A 17,968-nucleotide genomic window follows, 5' to 3' on the forward strand; every position below is an offset into this window, starting at 1 on the left:
TTTATGCTATGAGGACAATATAAGTGAAACCACTGCACTGACAAAAACAACAGAGAGAAACCATTTTAGAAAAATATCATTTATTCTTTTTTCTTTAGATTGACAAACAACATATCCCATGTACAGGTTTTATTCAACACATGATAAATGGTTTTCACAAACAATTTCTTTACATAAATATAAAATAACTGAACTGTCAGGCCTCCCACATGCTTCAGGATACTGTTAGCCTATCCTTCAGAGACAAGTACTGTTGGGGAAGAAAAAGGGAAAATGTTAGTTAAATGTTTGTTTTCTGTCAAGTAACACCTTGTAATCTGAAAGGATCAGTGAGCACACTCCCATTGCATGACCACAAATCTAGAGAGTTTTTGGATTTTATCGTTGAGTCAATGAGTTGATGTCTCTAATGCCTCCGAGTTTTTTCTTGTCATTTTTTCTGTGAACAGCTGCATTTGAAAAACACTAGTGTCCATGAGCTAATCCTGCTTTCTTTGAGTTTGTATGCAGTTAACGCCGTTAAAGCCGTTTTCAGACATGAACTGTGGAAAATGTCCAGAAAATGAGGTCCAGACACTTTCCCAGTTTGCTGTTCACGTATGATTAATGCAGCGGGAGATTATCTGAGTCAGACGCGGAAGCAGGAAAATGCATGGGCTTCAGTACATGTCTGAAAGCAGCCTTAGTTTAGTATTAACTGTTTACCATTACACTCTCTGGATCTGCAGAATACATCATTGTTTAACTTAAATTGCAGGACCTGCTTGGTAAAGAGTCTGACTGCAAAGGGCGCAGGCAGTTGAACATGCTTATCTAATCTCTTAATAAGTAGACCAGACTTAAGCCTGAACCTTCATCATGTACGTTCATAAGTATAAATTGACAACTTGACACCCCCACTGACACAAATACTCACCATGCAGATATTTGTTCTGGGGGAAATGCTACTTCTTGGACCTATTGTAGTGACTTATCTTTCAGGCTACTAAATAAATTATGGCTCGCAGTAGAGTTAATTTTCTTGCAGCAGGAGACTGCCCCTGCTGAATGACCAGAAGGAAACAATACATCTTTTCCTTTCTCTGTCTCACCTTTTTCCTGCTGTCAATGGCCTGTTGTAGCCAGACCAACTCCATGGTCAGGGTGTTTCTATGGAGATGCAGGGCCTCCGGTGTGCGCGGCACCTCCTGTGCCAAGCAGTACTGCCGGGGACCTGAGAAGGAGATGGCAAATTCAAACTGATGATGAGGCCTACATCAGACGTGTGACAAACAGGACATGTTTAAACATTATTCACAAATAAGTATGTGTACATACATCACAAAGCTACTAACGATGGTCAAAATCCCTTTTCTTCTTCTTCTGTCTTTTCCCCCTTAAACAAGTAAAAACTTGTTGACAAAAAAGGCCATTTAAAAATGTGGACAGAGGACCATGACTTTCATAGTAAACAACTTTTGGCCTTTTTTTTAGACATCTACATGTGCTCTTCGAAACTGGGAGAGGCTTTTTCTCACACATTTTCTCATATGTCATAGGCTCAAATGACAGAGGAGCAAGATTTATGAAAAATAGGAGGTACATGGCACAGTCTTGTACCTCCTATTTTTCCTCTTGCCTCAAATTATTAATGACAGATAAGCCAGATACATTAAAAGTTTTCTCACTTCAAAACTTTTCGATACACACAAAATAGGCAGTGATCACTAGTGCCTTAGCACTGTATGTTCGCAGCTCTCACCTCGATGAGAGCGACTAAAGTTCTCATCCTGCTCCAAACTGCTCCAGAGGCTGGTGGAGTCTCCCGAGCTGCCTGTCGCTCTTCCCTCTTTATCTCCCCCCTGATCCCTCTGCCCAAGGCCCACCCCGCCTCCACCTGCATGGCTGCTGGGCAGACGGTCAGTGGAGAGACGTGCTTGGCCTTTGGTTCCTGAGTCATCTCTCTGTGCTTCTGACTTCTGCAGAAGGAGCGCCCGATCTCCCCCTCTCTCCTGTGATAAGGCTGCTGCTGGACTCTGGGGACTGGTTCTCACATCCAGCCCTGGATCCAAAGGCCTGCTGGCATCACTGCTGGGTCGTAGAAACAGTCCGCCCTGAGGATGCATGAGCAACAACAATAAAAAAGCATTGGAAACGGCTCATCAATGCCCCTTTTCTCTGAACAGCTCCAGGTACTTACAGTGTCTGTGAAGTGAGGAATGGGGATAACCGTGTCCCTCCACTGCAGGTGGGCCAAGCCTCCATCGATCTCTTGCACGATGTCTGTAAAGTCTTCTCGTGCGCGGCCGACTTCCTTTCTCACCGAATACCCACGTGCACGTGCCTACCGAGGGGAAGAGAGGACGAAGAGTAACGGCTGTGATAGGCCAATGCTAAAAGGAGCTATAGCTAGCATCAGCAGCTGGTTTCGAACGTTAGCTAAAGTAGCTAAACATACCAAAGTAGCATACAAACTAGTGTCTGTTAACGTTTGCATGTACAGAGACGACACGTGAGAGTTTACGCCTTCAAAGCAGGTGAATTAAATAAAAAGTATTACCTGGAAACGGGTGAGTATCGTCTCCCACGTCCCCCTGTCCATTGCTATGGCAACGCGAGGTCGCTACCGCGGAAAGCGGGAGATAAACTCGAACCTTTGATTTCTTTCCGGTGTCAGACTCAAAAAATAAAAGCACGTCCTTGTGAAATCTAACCGGACGCGCACGCGAGTTGACCGTATAGCCACGTGTGCTACTAATGCTTTGCTAACGTACAATTTTACAACGTAAACTCTGTGCAAGCGACCGAAATAACTCCGGAAAAAACCCGTCCGTTTGTGTGCGTTGCTATATTTTGGAAAGACGTTGAGCGGAAGTGACCCTGCCATTTGTTGTATTTTCATTTTGTAATGCCGCCGCCGCTGCTCGTCACATGGCACTTTATCTTCACGTTTCTCGCCGCAAATTGAGAACATGAGTAATGGTTCAAACCAGAGGACTTTGTTCCAGACTTGGGGCGCTGCGGTTCCACAAAATCAATGTGGTCAACCGAAAAAACGTGGCGACAAAGCCGCTGGACGGCGCAGGACAACCCCGGGCGACACGGCTCAGGTCGCTGCAACACACCCTCCTCCTCCTCCTCCTCCTCGCAATCCTCTGTGGGCTGAAATAGGTCAGGGGTCCTCACACGCACCAGAGACCCCGGTGGGGACAGAGGAGCCCACACCCGCTTATGCAGATGAAGATGACGATGATGATCTTATGGTGGTTGCTGTCTACGAGGCTGAGAAGGGCCTGCAACTTGAAAATGAAAATGCAAACTTGTTTCAAGATGACAACCGTGTGGGAGCAGAGGGCAGTGCCCTCTCTCCTGCCCCATCAGGTGGGCAGACATATCCAGACTTCCCTGGCTTTGACAGTTCCTCGGCTAGAGTATGGATCTACCCCACCAACTACCCCATCAGGGAGTACCAGCTGAGGATATCAGAGGCTGGCCTGTTCCAGAACACACTGGTGTGTCTGCCCACCGGTCTGGGGAAAACCTTCATAGCCGCTGTGGTCATGTACAACTTCTACCGCTGGTATCCATCGGGGAAGATCGTGTTCATGGCTCCCACCAAACCCCTGGTGGCACAACAGATCGAGGCCTGCTATAAAGTGATGGGGATCCCACAGGCGCACATGGCTGAGTTGACAGGTAACAAAATATTATAACACAAAAAATGTCTTTCGTATTCTAGCTAATTATTTACAAGACAATGTCGATCGATTCACAGGCAGCACAGCGGCAAAACAGAGACAGGAGGTGTGGAGGTCCAAGCGCGTCTTCTTCCTCACCCCCCAGGTCATGGTGAACGACTTGTCCAGAGGCACCTGCCCAGCCCTGCAGGTCAAGTGTGTGGTGATCGATGAAGCCCACAAGGCGCTGGGCAACCACGCTTACTGTCAGGTACACGAACCTTCCACTGCGGATCACAGCGCAGTTCAGTTTGATGCATATTGCTGGTTATATTTTACTTGCAAAGTCCCATTCTGATTGTGAAATCCTCATTAAAATGCCTTTAAAGAGATAATCCACCCCAAAATATAACTTCATTAAGTAATACTCACCCTTATAAACTTGAAAGTTGTTGTTTTTTCATCTTCACTCGGTGTATCATTTGGTTGTTCACACACCGGTGAAGGTGCTGGAGCTGTAACTGCACAACCTAGAATTGTGATTTGCGACAGTCGGTGTGACACTTAAATCATTATTTTTTTAGGATTGGGTTTGGAAGCTATCCATGTAATGTCTGTTATCATGCTACTAGTTCAATTTGTAAAATATAAATCAGTGAACAGGGTTACTTAATCACTGTAAAGATTGTCAATTGATTTTTTCAGAAAATTTACTGCATTAGGATTAATATCAATATTGTATGTATTGTATTTGAGGACTTTATCTACTTGCCAACTTCTGTTTTCTAGCAGAGATGCCTCTTCAGGTTTGCATTCTAACACTAACTTTACTGAATATTTGGTCTTTCCAATATGGTTGTTGGAAATGTCCTCTACTTGCTCTTCTCTCTGATTTCCAGGTGATCAGACAGCTCGGCACTCAGACTCTACAATTCCGCATCCTGGCCCTGAGTGCAACTCCAGGTGGAGATTCAAAGGTCAGAACGATACACAGCATTGTTGCCCCTTAAACATTTCTTCTCTCTCTCTGGTTCTAATGTGCTCTGAAAAAAAAATCTAAATTTAATTAATCGCAAATCTGATTCCATCATTTCTCTTTCACTCCATCCCTTTAGTCGGTGCAGTCGGTGATCTCTAATTTGCTGATCTCTCACATTGAGCTGCGTTCAGAGGAAAGCCCAGACATCCAGGCCCATTCCCACCAGCGCATCGTGGAGAAGATGGTGGTTCCTCTTGGAGAGGCCCTCTCTGCTCACCAGGCGCGCTACCTGCAGGTAGGCCCATGCAGTGATGCATCAGTCTGAGCAAAACACCTTTTTCCTACAAATAAACACAGTCAGAGTTTAACGGATTAAGGTTTTTTACTTTTTTGCCACAAGGCCAAAAACAAACAATGGAGCCGCACCGATTGCAAATTATTTTACTATTTTAATTCATTTTGACTTGAGGTTTGAGTATTGTTCATGATGTTTTCACTGTCAGAGTCATATCAGTTATAAATACAAAAAACACACATGCAGACAAGTACATTTAAACTTAAACAAAACTTTATTGTCAAACTTCCCACCTGTTGGACATATCATGATGTAACAGCATTTGTTTTTAGTGCTTTGCTGCCATCCTGTGGTTACTGTTTGCTGACTTCTGACCAAAAGAAACCCTCAACCATACTGTAATCCTTTTCTTCTGCTTCACACATCTTTCCCCTCACTGTGTGGTGTACTGCGTACTGCTTCAGTTCATATTGAACGAATGGATTTGTCTTGAAACCAATGTCCTCTTACACTTGGACGTCTAGCTTTCAGTGTTGGTAGACTGTCTGGATTATTAATGGACCCTACAGGCGAGTCTCTCCCCTCCGGGCATTGACTCGCAGCCTGTGTAGACTGTAAACGTACAGCTACAATTAATCTGTCTCAGCTGGCTGGACAGCTGGAATGTGACACCTGGATTTGAAAGTTTTGACCTGTTGAAAGTTCTTCCCTCCTTTCTGATTCCTCTTGGATTCCTGTTTGTAATAATAAGTCTGAGCTCTTCCTTTTTATTCTGCGGTCACTGTGCAGTCTTTTATTTTTCACATTCCACCTCCTGACTGGAAGGTATCTGTGTCTGCAACCTGCTTGTTAACCTCCATGTCCCCTCTGGCCTCCCTAACTTTGACCAGACGGCACACAAAACAGAGATATCCCTGTAGTCAGGTCTAATGAACATTAGTGCGGTTATTCGGGTGAAATTTAATGATTGTTGAGAAAATCTGAGAAATGAGCCAGTCATGCAGACGGTTCTCTCCGGGATTAGTTATGTGGTTTTCCTCCAGTTTTGCCTATTTTATCACAAGCCATTACAGAGAGACGAGAACTGTCCATATAACCGCTGAAGCAGCATTGTGATTTTAATGGGCATGGATGGAGGTTTTTCTAGAAGAATTAGTGTAATATTTTTTAGGTCTTTTTACCACCCAAAAGTCACATTCACCCATTCACACACACATTCATATAACATTTTTTCTATCACACAATTATTCATGCCCAAAGACATTTTGGCACGCGGACTGGTGGACCCGGGTATTCTAACCATCGACCTTCTGGTTAGGGGATGACCCTCTCTTCCTCCTTGGCCACAGATGCCCTCCATTACAGATATCAGTCATAAAGGATACAACCTGTGTTGTAAAGGAAACATTTAGGGCTTAAGATTAAGTGGTATTTCACGTAGATTAAAGAGGAATACCTCTCATTTATTTAAGCAAATGTGCTTACATTGTTGTTTTATACATTTATTAGAATATACTGTAATGTTTATCGTTGTCTCAACCTCAAATTCAGCTAATTAAATTCTTAATACTTCCAACTGTTTCCATCTCCCTTAGACACACTGTATACAGTGTACTGTTCTGTACTGGGAGAACTACTATAGTGTGTGTGTGTGTTTGTGTGTTTGTGTGTGTGTGTGTGTGTGTGTGTGTGTGTGTGTGTGTGTGTGTGTGTGTGTGTGTGTGTGTGTGTGTGTGTGTGTGTGTGTGTGTGTGTGTGTGTGTGTGTGTGTGTGTGTGTGTGTGTGTGTAAATCTTGTGAGAGGTCATCTTGTTACTATGCTCCAGTAACTGAGCACTAGTTCTTCTTATGAAATAAGCAAGGCAAAGTGTCACAGAACAAAGGAGGGTGTGACCAATTATTGTTTGCCACATTTGATCCCATAAGAAGGAATCCCTTCAGGGAGGGAAGCGCAGGGATTAGTCTGAAACACAACCCGCGGTGCTTGTCTCCGCTCCGTATAAAGGACGAGTGTGAAGCTGGAATTGCTTAGTTGTTACATTAGTAGAAATGTAAATTGTCAAATCTTTTTCAATAATTCAGCTTGGATGCATACTCAAGGATTAGATAGGATATCAATTGGTTCTCTAAAAATGTACAGGATTATCCAGAGTACCACATTACTGAATATAATTTATTCAATGATATTCGTGCAACAATACCCCCATAATTGTTTATATCGTGTAGTGTGTGAACAAGTCCAATAAAACCCAGCATCACTGTAGATTTCGAAAGACAGGATACGAGCACATCTTTATTGAACAAAGAAAAACCACAGTAGCTCTTGTTGTTGCACTTGAACGTTCACAGTACTGCACTCTTGCGAAACACAAAAAAACAACTACACTTTAAGCAGAAAAAAGGGAACACAAATTAAACTGTTACACTTGATGTTCCCATATAACCAGGCTCTTAAAGGGAAAACAAACCTACATGTATCATGGCTTTGCAAGTGTTTGCACACTATGGTTGTTGTCATAGATCTCTTCCATCATTAAATGCAAAATTCTTCGGATTTGGACTTAAAGGCTGAGCAAACCTTGCAACTCAATTTATTTACATTCTTGTGGTTTAAGTAAGATTAAACCAAAATTCCTCTAAATTTGAGCTTTTAATAGGCCTCAACAAACCTACCCGCCTAAGTATTTCATCACCCTGTCCTTTAAAAAACGCCCACACAGTTATGATTTGGCTAGTTCACCTCCAGTTTTATTTGACTGGCACCCAAGCAGTAAATGTAAATTTCCAAAGCAGAAAGATTCCAATGTTAATGTGAACTCTCATTGTAGCTAGTTTGCTTTATTATTATTTTTGAATTGTACTGGTACGTTTTATTTTAAAATATAGCAAAGATAGACATACATCCTTCACTTTGACTACAAAATCTTCTTATCTTGGTGATAGAACATCAAATACAGTTTTAAGTAGAACTTTTTTTTTACTGTAGTCTAACAGTGTGAAAGAGTAAGAGTATTATCACAGTAGAGGTATTCTTTGTGGTCTAATTTTCTTGGTTACACTGTTCCTACTCAGAAGCAGTGGTATTTGCTATACAGTAGTGAATGCAAACTCACTAACATTGACACAGCGTAGCAAGTAGAAAGAGCATGAGAAAGAGGTACATACAATTCCTGCGTGTGAATGTGCCTTGAATCATGAGGAATGCATTGATTTCATCACATTGTTTTCTCGCAGAAAGAAAAGAATGTATATATATATATATATATAAGTACTTTATGATTGTCATTCAGCAGTTGAATCGGTGAGTTTTCAGCGTTTGGTTTCTGTAAGTGTGACATTTGTTTTCACCCCTCCCTGTAGCTGTACATTCATGCACAGAAACACACAAACAGGTTACATTCATGTGCATCTGTCTTCTACATTACTGTCACCTTTTGTCTAGAGCAAATTCATGGTTCAAGCCGCCAGTTCTGGACTGGATGTTGTTTGTCAGGTTTTTTTTCACACTGTCCCCACCTGTAACTGAACACACCTTTTAACTGGGTTAGGTTAGTGGCCCAGTAACTGTAGTAACTGGCTTGTTGGTTGCTGGTTAATATTGTAAATATTGCACTTATTGTTAAAGCAAAATATGCAGTGTGTTTGGCATCACATACTGTAGATTTGGGACCTGTATTGAATTTGAACAGCAGATCAACAGTGACAGAGTTGAAATTGTTCCAGAAAGCGACAGAGAAACTGTTTTATTCTTCTTTTCTTTCTGTTGTGATTTGAACTTCAACCCACATGACAAGGCATTGCAGCTGTGCAACAAAAAAAGTTTAATAAGACTGCATATCCTCTGGGAGCCTGTTTCCACCGTGGAAAAGACACGCTGTCACAAGTTTCTGGCGCAATGGTTACTATGTTCATGGAGTGCTAAGAGTTAAAACTATTTCAACTTTAACAAGAGAGCACTGTGCTTAGGAAAGGGTTTAGTCATCTAAGTGTAGGAGCGGGAGATGAATGCTACACTTCACCTAAGCATTTGAGTTGTGTCCATGAGCGTATGGCAGTGATTTGGTTCAGCTGTTGTGGGTGAGTTGAGGATATCTCTAAATGAACATAAATGAAAATTTGCTGAGGTTTTGAGTCATGGGTTGCCAAACTGCTCTGGAGTGTGATGAGCTGGTGGTTGTTTCAGGTAGAGGTGGTAACTACAGAAAGTATTACACCTGAGGCTGTAGCTGAGTTGGGGCAGTGTTAAGGGAGTCTTTATCAGGCTCAAGGTCACAGATACGGAGGCTGCCTAAATCCTCTCGTCCCTCAGCGGCGCTCCAGGAACCAGATCTCATTCTGACGGTTGCTGTGAGCAGGGTTGGTGTAGCCGGCCACGATGAACGAGTCGTTGACGCACACGCCAGGAGATTCGAGCACCTCTGCCATGGCATTTATCTGATCAATGATGGTCACTTCATTGGTGGGACCGGAGAAGGCCCTGGAAGCAGGGGGAAAAAAAACATGTCAACCATTAATCTTCACCCTATTGATCACTGGAGGACAGATTTAGAATCACGGAACTGGCAATTTTATTTTATTCTCTACTAACCTTGTGTACACAATAGTGCTGGGCCAGATATCTATGGTGATCTCGTTGTCCTCGGGTTGTGGGGGCTGGGCCTGATGCTCAGCAGGAAGGTAGTACGCCACAGTGACACCATTGGAGATCACAGTGTGGCTCTCATCTGTGTGTACCACTGTCACGATGGGGATCGTCATGCCCAAGTAGTCACCTAAAGTAGATGAAGAAAATGGCAACTAGCATTTATTATGTTTTTGGGCTGGCTTGAAAAATGTTTGTTGTGGAGACGTTCTTCAGAAATTGAAATGGATGATGAAGTTGGGATTCAAAAGGCCACAACCTGATTGCATAAGTTGAACGGTCCCTTGCTTGTTGACTTACCCAAAGAGTTCTGCTGGCAGATGTATCTCATCATCCTCATGAAACCATAACAGATGCTCTGTTCGTAAGTGTCCTCACACATTGTTATACAAGCCCAGTGGCCCTTTTCATATTCGCGTTTCTCATAGAGCAGGTTCCCACACTGAGAAGGTACAGATGACAAAATACATAGTTAGAATTTCAACACTTTATGAAAACTGCGTTGAATTGAATTAAATATCCTTATGAAACAGATAATCTGTAACATGCTGCAAACTCTTCTGTTAAAAGTGGAGAATGGTATTAAAGTGCCAGCAAATGTTCTGACTAATGGGAAAATAATTGGTCTATAAAACCTAAAACACTTTTACCACCCCAACCTCTGTTACTTGCTGTGCCTCAAGTCGGATACTTCAGGGCACACACACGCATGTAGTACACTGTATACACAGTATTTTAAATGGGAGAAATTAAGGAATTCCTATTTGCTGTCTTAAATTACAAAACTGTTGCACACTCACTGGAAATGACTATTGCCACGATGATTATTGCCTGCCAAAATATCTGCATACCGCTTTTCTCAACTGAATTAAAAATGAATGTTTTATTTCCTTGGGTGTGCCCAAGTTTTAGGCGACATGGCAATTATGCCGCCGATAATGTGAAGAAAGTTTGGCGAACTGAGACAAAACAATAGTGTTCTCTGTATGCGCACTGTGACCAATGCAGCTCAGGTGTATGACTCCCTGTCTCAGAACCGTTTGCAGTCAACGTGCTTTTCCTTTTACAAAGCAGTGAAACCTGCTCTAAGAATAGATTGCCATGATTATCCTTTGTTTCACCTGGGTGTCCAGCCAAGTTTGAATGAACTAATTAACTCAAGTTAAACCAATTAGCCCTCTTTATTTATACAGTGCCCTAAGGAGTTTAAAAGGCTTTGTGTTGAATCACATGATCATTTTGTTGAAAATAAATAGCTGACCCATGCTCGCACAGAAGATCTCCATGTGATTCTAGACTGACAGAGATGCTGGTCATGCCCTCAATCTTATGTTCATAGAGAGGCCTGATCTATTTGATTTGTGTGCATTACAGGGCACTGACGTTTGTAGACAAGCTGTTAAGTGTGCCGCTGTATTTTGTAACCCATTGGTCAGAACAATAAATAAAGGGTGTCATGCTGACATAAACTGCAAACAAGCATAATTTCATGTACTGGACACTAAAAGAGGCTGTGGAGTAGACGGTTCAGAAAAACATTTGATGTCGTCATGAAGTTCTGTGCCCTCGTTGATTCGTAGAACTCAAAGTTGATTTTATAGGCTACACCATTTTGGATATTTTGCATTGCTGAGAGCTTCTTGCATCCAACAGTTGACTGCTCTAGTAGTACTCTCAGGTAGATTAAGGTTTCCAACCTGCTGCTCTTCAATGATTGGCTTGTCATGCAAGGTCTACATTTGAGAGATCTAGCCCAAAGTGGAGGCATAATTGTCTAGTGGTCTGAGCTTTTCCCTTTTCATACAGTACATGAAATTGTGTAAGTAATGAATACATAAATTGTCCTGGTTAACACAGTAAAACTTTATAGATACAGTACCTTCTCTCTTTTTCCAAGGAGAGTAAAAGGGATGTGTTCTCTCTTGCTGCGTCCTTGGTTGTTGCTTGTTAACTGCTGAATGGGTTCTGCCATATCTGTCAACAGACAAAAGAAAAAAGTACTTGGTCAGTTAAGACCACGGTCCAAAAATGAAAAGGATTGTTGACATGAATAAAAAAAACATTTTCTGAATGAAAACAAATAATTTTCTCTTGTTTGTTTGTCCTGGCATGTCCCTATTTGACGAGGACAGCCAAAACTATTCCTTCCGAAAAAGATGACAACTTTTTACAAAATGCAATTGTGCCTCTTTTTTTTGATACTGTGTGTTTGGGGCATACATGTTAATACCATTAACATATAGTAAGTTGAATCTGTTTCCAACCTCAAATTCAATTTTCACATACTTTCGAAAATTACATTTAATTCCACTCATACTGTATGTTCACGTGCAGTGCCTTCTCTGTAATCCATGTAAAACACCCTCACTTCCAGTAATCTGCTGGCAGGTGATGTCTGTAGTTGTCTGAGAAAAGGCTGCCGGATGGGCAGTGCGCTGTTCCTGGTTGTTGCAGAGAGTAATGTTTATCATAGCTGATGGAGTGAACACTGACTAATGCCGCCCAAGGCAAGATATAGACCGGTTTTAACAGAGATGTACTACAGTAGTAGCTTTGCTGCATTTTATCAGCAATCACCCTTATTCTCCAACCAAATGAATCCAAACTGGTTTAAGATCAGATAAGATAAAACAACAGCATTTTGTTCCATTGTTGAACTGTCAAAACCAAGGCACCCAAGGTGAACCAGATTCAATCACGTTGTGTAACTCACTACCATGGAGGACAGCTGGCTCAGAGGAATCTGGTATGGTATTTAGGTGATCGATAATTTGACCACGAACACAGCTGAGAGTTGGTGTGTGAGTGTGTGCGTCTAAATTTATTTAGCAGCATCTCAGGAAATCCAGGTTATAGTGTATAACCATTAATTAAGGCAGTTCCTCAAACATTTGACAGAAAAACGCCACCCTCTGGTTAGCATGTGTGCATCTTCAACACATGGAAGGACAGAAAACAGCCCAAAATACTGCGTGGATATACCACACACACAGGCGCAAACTGCCCACACATAAGTAAGCAGCACATCGAGAGCTGCGGCTTAGTGCTGACGCAGAACAGTCAACATGCTCAGTTGACATACGCAGTTGTTTTTGCACCTGGGCTTTCTGATCAATACAGGGCCTGAAGTCACGTAGCCTTTCAGTCTGGATCCTGTTCCACTAACCTGTTTTTTATGTCCCATCATTTTTTTTCTTCTGAAAAATAGGACGTTGTTTTGAGATGATGATTCTGTTCATAATCCGCTAACACCACTGTCAAATCACAGTGTCCAATATATATTCTTACTAAATTAGTAAACATACCAAATTAGTTTGTTATACAGGGTTTTTAGAAGCACAACATGACCAGGGAATTTTGCGGGAGAATCCTAATCTTTTGGAAATTGCACCCATGTGTAATATTGGAACAATATTAATGACAGTTATTGATACAGAGTTTGTAAAGAATATGAAAAGAATACCCCGTTGAAGATAGTTAAAATTGAGAGTTAGGCAGAAATACACTCCAGAGCAGACGTAGTTCAATTCTCCATAATAAGTGGTGTCAATTCAATTTGTGGCTTTTGCGTATGAAATTGCGTAATGCCATGCAGTGCTATGTACAGTACATCAGTTAAACAAATGTGTAGATTTTGGAAAGTATGTAATAGCTACTGTACTACTGCCAATAATCACATACAATCAGGTGTACCATCTTTAAATACATGATTGTGTAGACGAGCCCCATTCTGTAAAGTTGAATTTGGAGAGACTAAGGGTGGTTGTGGCTTCACATGTCAGTCGATTGACTTCATAATCAGAGTGTTGACTGCTTTGAAATATTAACACGTAAGCTGTATACTGACGGGAACAGACAAAATAAACATGCTGACGCTTGTCTTCTATTCATCTTTTGCAAACAATTGTAAAAATGTGAGCACTGTTGAAACACATCTGTGTTGTTAAAAAGATTTGCATGCAATCAAGTAGGTTTTGTGGTCTTTGGTATGAGGAAACTGATGTTTAGTTTGTCTGTAGTTTCTTGGGTGTTCTAATGTACTTAATTCTAAATCAAGGTCTGCTTTCTTCATTAAGTGTTCATTTGGTGTACACGGATGTAAATTAAAAAACAAACAAACATGAGTGCCCTCTTGGCCTAAATCTTTGGAGCAATGAATTCCATGTTGTTTACAAGCTACGAGCCCTCAATGAACCCGCATCAGTTGATGATATCTTCTCCTTTGACCTCCTTTTACTTTACAATGAGCCATTTTGAATATCCCTTGCAAATAATATCAGCTTTGTTTAAACAGCTGAGAAGGCAGGGAAATCATAGTCTGCCAAGGACTTTCATACAGTATAAAATTTTTGCACAGCAAGAAACAAAAGATACCAAATTATAGATTTTTAGGGTTGACGTTTCCTCGTTTTGTGTTTACAGCCATCTAGTTTGCCAGCACACTGATACATGTTTGCATGGTTACCATAAAAACAATGTTGGAGGCATCTGTCTTCTCTTTCCGGTACTTGCTTGACTGTATTAAACTTAACTGCTCTGCATGGACACCAACGGCATGCCTCTCCCTCCATCCCATTTAGAGATGGAGTCAAAGTGGTTTACTGTAGCAGTCTGTGTCCTGAGTGAGTTCAGGACTAAGCGGCTACAACCCCAGTACCAGTGTAGACATGGTAGCTAATCCCCCCCTGAGTCATAAAGCCCCGGCAAGTAAGTCCTAAATCAGTGCTGTAGTCTGAGGGTGTGTCAGTGTGTTTTCTGAATTAACATTGGACAACCACAGAGCTGGATGACAGATGGCATTACCAGGTGATTCCCAACCTGGTTGTCAGGACGTTTACCATACACAAGTTGAATTTATGAAGAAGGCTTTTACATTGATTAGGTAAAATTGTTTAAATCCATGCAAGGCAAAGTTAGATATCTGCAACTAATGTAACATCTAAGAGTTTTGAGGGTAGCATCTTATTGCTGTGAGTTGTGAATGTTGAAGTATAGCTTATTTCAGTGGGTCCATTGTGCAGTTCTGTGTGCCCGAGATCTGTGATAAGCGGCTATTACTTAGATTAGGAAGGTTCCAGAGTGCACATGCTGTTACAGTCTCCAGCTGCACACAACACCTGGACGTGTATGGTCAAATCAAACCAACCATGAGTACAACAGTGTGACGCTTAGTTCAGTGATTCCATGCCACTTAGGTTAGAACATGGTCATTGCACCGCCTCATCGCAATTACAATTTTTTGGTAAATTTAGAAATCGGCTATGGAGCAGTGCTGCTATCATTCTGGTTTCTGGTTTGGCTGTAATAATAGACTCTTGAAATGATTGACCACCCCTGCTTGATATTGGGAGAATTAAACCCGGCGCTATAATTGGTTGAACTTTTCTTCTTTTGCTTTTAGGCAGGCCCACTTCCATGTTCAGGCCTGACACTGCTGCCTCTTACTGTCGGCCTTGAATACTGCACTTGCACAGTTTAGTTCACAGGCGTCACCAGCTTATCGCGTAGTTTAGAGTGGCAAATCGTACCAGAGTACTTGCATGTCAAAAAGCGCACCTACTATGCAAAATGCATACAGGTTGGCATGTCTGCAGTGACATTACGACTTCAAATTTTACACAAAGACTTAAAGGAGGAAATGGAGAGAACAGACTTTGAAAGATTTTTCGTGTTCCAACAGTGACGCCTGAGGCTCAGCTCAACTACACACTCAACTGAAGTCAGACTGGACTGGACCATCTTTTCCGTTCAGTGTTTGCAAAGCACTTCAATCTTGTACAGTCCTGACCACATTCCAGCGAGCTTGCATTTAATAGAGCACACATGCACGCTGAAATACAAACACTATGGACCCACACGCCACCATCTTCACAGTGACAGGGGTGTGTACAGAGCATAATACAGGCTAAATATCTTTGCATTCCTTGGTGATCCCTGTGCCATCCACATGAATGAATAGATTGAGCAAAGTAAAAAGGACTAATCCACCTTCCTAGTTTTATAAATTGTATGTGCTGTAGTATTCATTTCTCAAGGTAAGGTTGAAATTCTCTAAGGGCAAAAATTAACTAACTAATCAACTTAATTAAATTTCTGAATCCAGTCTATCAAAAATAACCAAACACCTCGTCCCTTGTTAGCTGGAAGTAAACAAACCAATGTGATTCCTCTAGTATTTGAAAACGGAGATTCAAACTTTCAGTAATCTTTACCTTATGAACTTACGATCAGTTTTAAGACCAATGGTATTATTCTACTGTACTATGCTCAAAAAGCCTTAATCGCTCATTTGTTAAAGTGCTCTGGAGGGATGAGCCAATGGTACCGCGTCACGGCACTCTATAAAATAGGTCGGTGTCCGACTAGAAGGATAACCTGCGTGTAAAAAACATCATTTTAAACCTTAATTTGTGGCAAACTAGTCAAACTTTTTTTAAATAAGATTTGAATCTGGTGATTCTATACTTTTAGTCTTAGTTCATTTATACAGGAATCTTATTATCCAGAATTATTATCCATCTGCCCGGGGGGAGTTGCCAAGGTGTATAGAATATAAAATCACCATAGAAATATATAAAAAGAGAGAGAAGATCTAAAAATTACAATGTATTTGACTATTTTGACTTACAAGAGGAAAATGTCCGTCTGCTTTTATATACCTGATAACAACACAATTAGCCATTTTAAGTACTGTGACAGAGGCCTTTTCCATTTTTCCCCCCACTTAAAATGTCCTAAAAAACCCAAAACCTATATTGACAACAGGACCTTATTTATTACATTGGATCAAAGAAACACATCTGCAAGATCTCTGTTGTTGCGTTATAGAACCATTACTACGAAGTAATTGCAAACTAGGATCGAATTATAGTGTCTGGTTATTATTTTTTGCAGACTTATTGGCCAAAAACAAAATAAGGGAGGCCACTTAATCATTCCTCATCTTTCTGGAACAACCCAGAAAGAAAACCCCTCTGGTCTCATGACCAAGCTTGGGGGGGGCTTGTAGTTATTGTCTCCAGACACATTACAGCCTGGCTCCAAAGGTCTGACTGAGCATCTATTGCAATTAATAACCTTTGGAGAACTACAGTTGAAGCGCGTGGGCGTGGCCTGACTGGAGACGAGTCTTCGCTTGAAACTAGGTCAGTGTACACGGCGGTACCGCTACCGGAAGTGGAGCCAGAGTAGAATCGTCTACCGCCGGGGCCAACACCTCGGAGCGACCTGTTGGCTCCTTCCTCTCTCTGCACTCAGCTACCTCTTCATCTTCTTCCTCTTTACCTTGAGAAACTTTCACCTGGTGTCCCCTGGCCACGTCCTGCCAGTACTGCAGCAGGCGGCCGTCCTCCTCCATGGTGTCCGCCGCCTCCTCCAGGCTGCCGTTGCCCGAGTCTGACAGCTGGTCCTCCGAGAAGGACTCCAGGTCCTCCAGCGTGATCATGCCGCTCGACTCGGGCCCGCCGCCGTCGTCCACGACCCCGCCGCCGCCGCCGCTCATCTGGCAGCCGCCTCGGTCCATGTTGTCGACGGTCGTTCGACGGGTGGATGAGAGATACACTTCGAACGGGTCGACTTCGAGTGGAGAAGCTCCCGATCGCTCATGAATCGTCGCTGAATTGACGCCTTTTTGTTTTTGTTGTTGTTGTTGTTGTTGCGGCGGCGGCGGCGTCTTCTTCCCCTTCGGACCTCGGTAGGACGCGCGTTACTCTCTGGTCAAGGAAGCAGGCGTGACGAAGCTTCCCCCGACGAATTCGGCCATTATGAGCTTCGCCGCGTTGTGTTCAACCGACACGAGCCATGCTCCTCTGCTTCGAGTAGACGAAACAACAAGTACATGAACCGCACCAGTCGCCTCCGCCTGGCAGCGTGACGCTCGCCTTGCTGCAGCCGGAGGTGACTGTGACGTTTATAGGAGATGAGGTCGGACCACGTGACGCTGCTGCCCCCCCCCCCCCACTCCCCCTCCCCCCCAGACACAGACAGATCGCCAGCTTGACCGAAGAGATATATATATATATATATATATATATATATAAAAATTATATATATATATACACACACACACTGTTAGTCCCTTGTATTGTTTATATATATATATATATATATATATTTTATTTTTTATTTTTTATTTTTTTTTAATATACCTGTTTATTGTGGGCTGCAGCACATACAGCAGCGGTGTGACAGCGGCACATTTCACAGGGCACACAAAATATATACAATATATACACAAACAAATGTAAAAAATATACAAATTCCCAAAATTTAGAGGTATAAGAATAATAAATATAAAGAATTTACATTACATTCAAGTAGTCTCAAATTCTCAGATTTCAGCTTCTTAAATGTGAATATTGTCTGGTTTCTTTGCTCCTCTGTGGCAGTAAACTGAA

At 42.2% G+C, this 17,968-nt stretch overlaps 3 protein-coding genes across 6 annotated transcripts in view; 1 reads left to right on the top strand and 2 right to left on the bottom strand.

Annotated features, from left to right (window-relative positions):
• Window positions 1-156: 156 nt before the first annotated feature.
• iqcc (IQ motif containing C) lies at window positions 157-2,725 on the bottom strand. 3 transcript variants are annotated; one of them, XR_004785282.2, is made up of 6 exons: window positions 2,540-2,725; window positions 2,180-2,323; window positions 1,742-2,093; window positions 1,318-1,375; window positions 1,092-1,213; window positions 157-250 (listed from the first exon to the last, which is right to left on the bottom strand). XR_004785282.2 is itself a non-coding variant. In XM_035609845.2 (5 exons), exons 1-5 carry the CDS (start codon window positions 2,579-2,581, stop codon window positions 215-217), a joined length of 561 nt encoding a protein of 186 aa, XP_035465738.1. In that variant the 5' UTR covers window positions 2,582-2,725; the 3' UTR covers window positions 157-214. The 3 variants fall into 3 exon arrangements, 2 of the variants coding, with proteins under 2 accessions (XP_035465738.1, XP_035465737.1); XM_035609845.2 differs by lacking the exon at window positions 1,318-1,375 and having other exon boundaries at window positions 1,877-2,093; XM_035609844.2 differs by lacking the exon at window positions 1,318-1,375.
• Window positions 2,726-2,761: 36 nt separating this feature from the next.
• The window catches only part of fancm (FA complementation group M), a 38,271-nt gene continuing 23,064 nt past the window's right edge, over window positions 2,762-17,968 (top strand). For both annotated transcript variants that reach the window (XM_047337567.1, XM_047337568.1), the window contains exons 1-4: window positions 2,762-3,675; window positions 3,755-3,927; window positions 4,556-4,633; window positions 4,772-4,930. In XM_047337567.1, the coding sequence (XP_047193523.1) occupies window positions 2,952-3,675; window positions 3,755-3,927; window positions 4,556-4,633; window positions 4,772-4,930 (1,134 nt within the window). In that variant the 5' untranslated portion in view covers window positions 2,762-2,951. The remainder of the gene's footprint in view (window positions 3,676-3,754; window positions 3,928-4,555; window positions 4,634-4,771; window positions 4,931-17,968) is intronic.
• soul3 (heme-binding protein soul3) lies at window positions 7,192-17,477 on the bottom strand. Its single transcript, XM_035609843.2, has 5 exons — window positions 16,857-17,477; window positions 11,452-11,546; window positions 9,873-10,014; window positions 9,519-9,702; window positions 7,192-9,407 (listed from the first exon to the last, which is right to left on the bottom strand). The coding sequence occupies exons 1-5, from the start codon at window positions 17,092-17,094 to the stop codon at window positions 9,236-9,238; spliced, it is 831 nt and encodes a 276-aa protein (XP_035465736.2). The 5' UTR covers window positions 17,095-17,477; the 3' UTR covers window positions 7,192-9,235.

Source organism: Scophthalmus maximus, chromosome 15, assembly GCF_022379125.1.
Source record: "Scophthalmus maximus strain ysfricsl-2021 chromosome 15, ASM2237912v1, whole genome shotgun sequence".
Taxonomy (NCBI): Eukaryota; Metazoa; Chordata; class Actinopteri; order Pleuronectiformes; family Scophthalmidae; genus Scophthalmus; species Scophthalmus maximus.

Bases quoted from the DNA above. Each gene is read 5' to 3' on its own strand.
- iqcc (XM_035609844.2), bottom strand. From the start codon at position 2,581: ATGGACAGGGGGACGTGGGAGACGATACTCACCCGTTTCCAG. The intron at 2,324-2,539 runs GTAATACTTTTT...TCCCCTCGGTAG, and splicing joins CGATACTCACCCGTTTCCAG to GCACGTGCACGTGGGTATTC. The intron at 251-1,091 runs GTGAGACAGAGA...CTTCCCCAACAG, and splicing joins CCATTGACAGCAGGAAAAAG to TACTTGTCTCTGAAGGATAG.
- soul3 (XM_035609843.2), bottom strand. From the start codon at position 17,094: ATGGACCGAGGCGGCTGCCAGATGAGCGGCGGCGGCGGCGGGGTCGTG. The intron at 10,015-11,451 runs GTACTGTATCTA...GTACCTTCTCAG, and splicing joins TCCTTGGAAAAAGAGAGAAG to TGTGGGAACCTGCTCTATGA. The intron at 9,408-9,518 runs GTTAGTAGAGAA...CCCTGCTTCCAG, and splicing joins AGCACTATTGTGTACACAAG to GGCCTTCTCCGGTCCCACCA.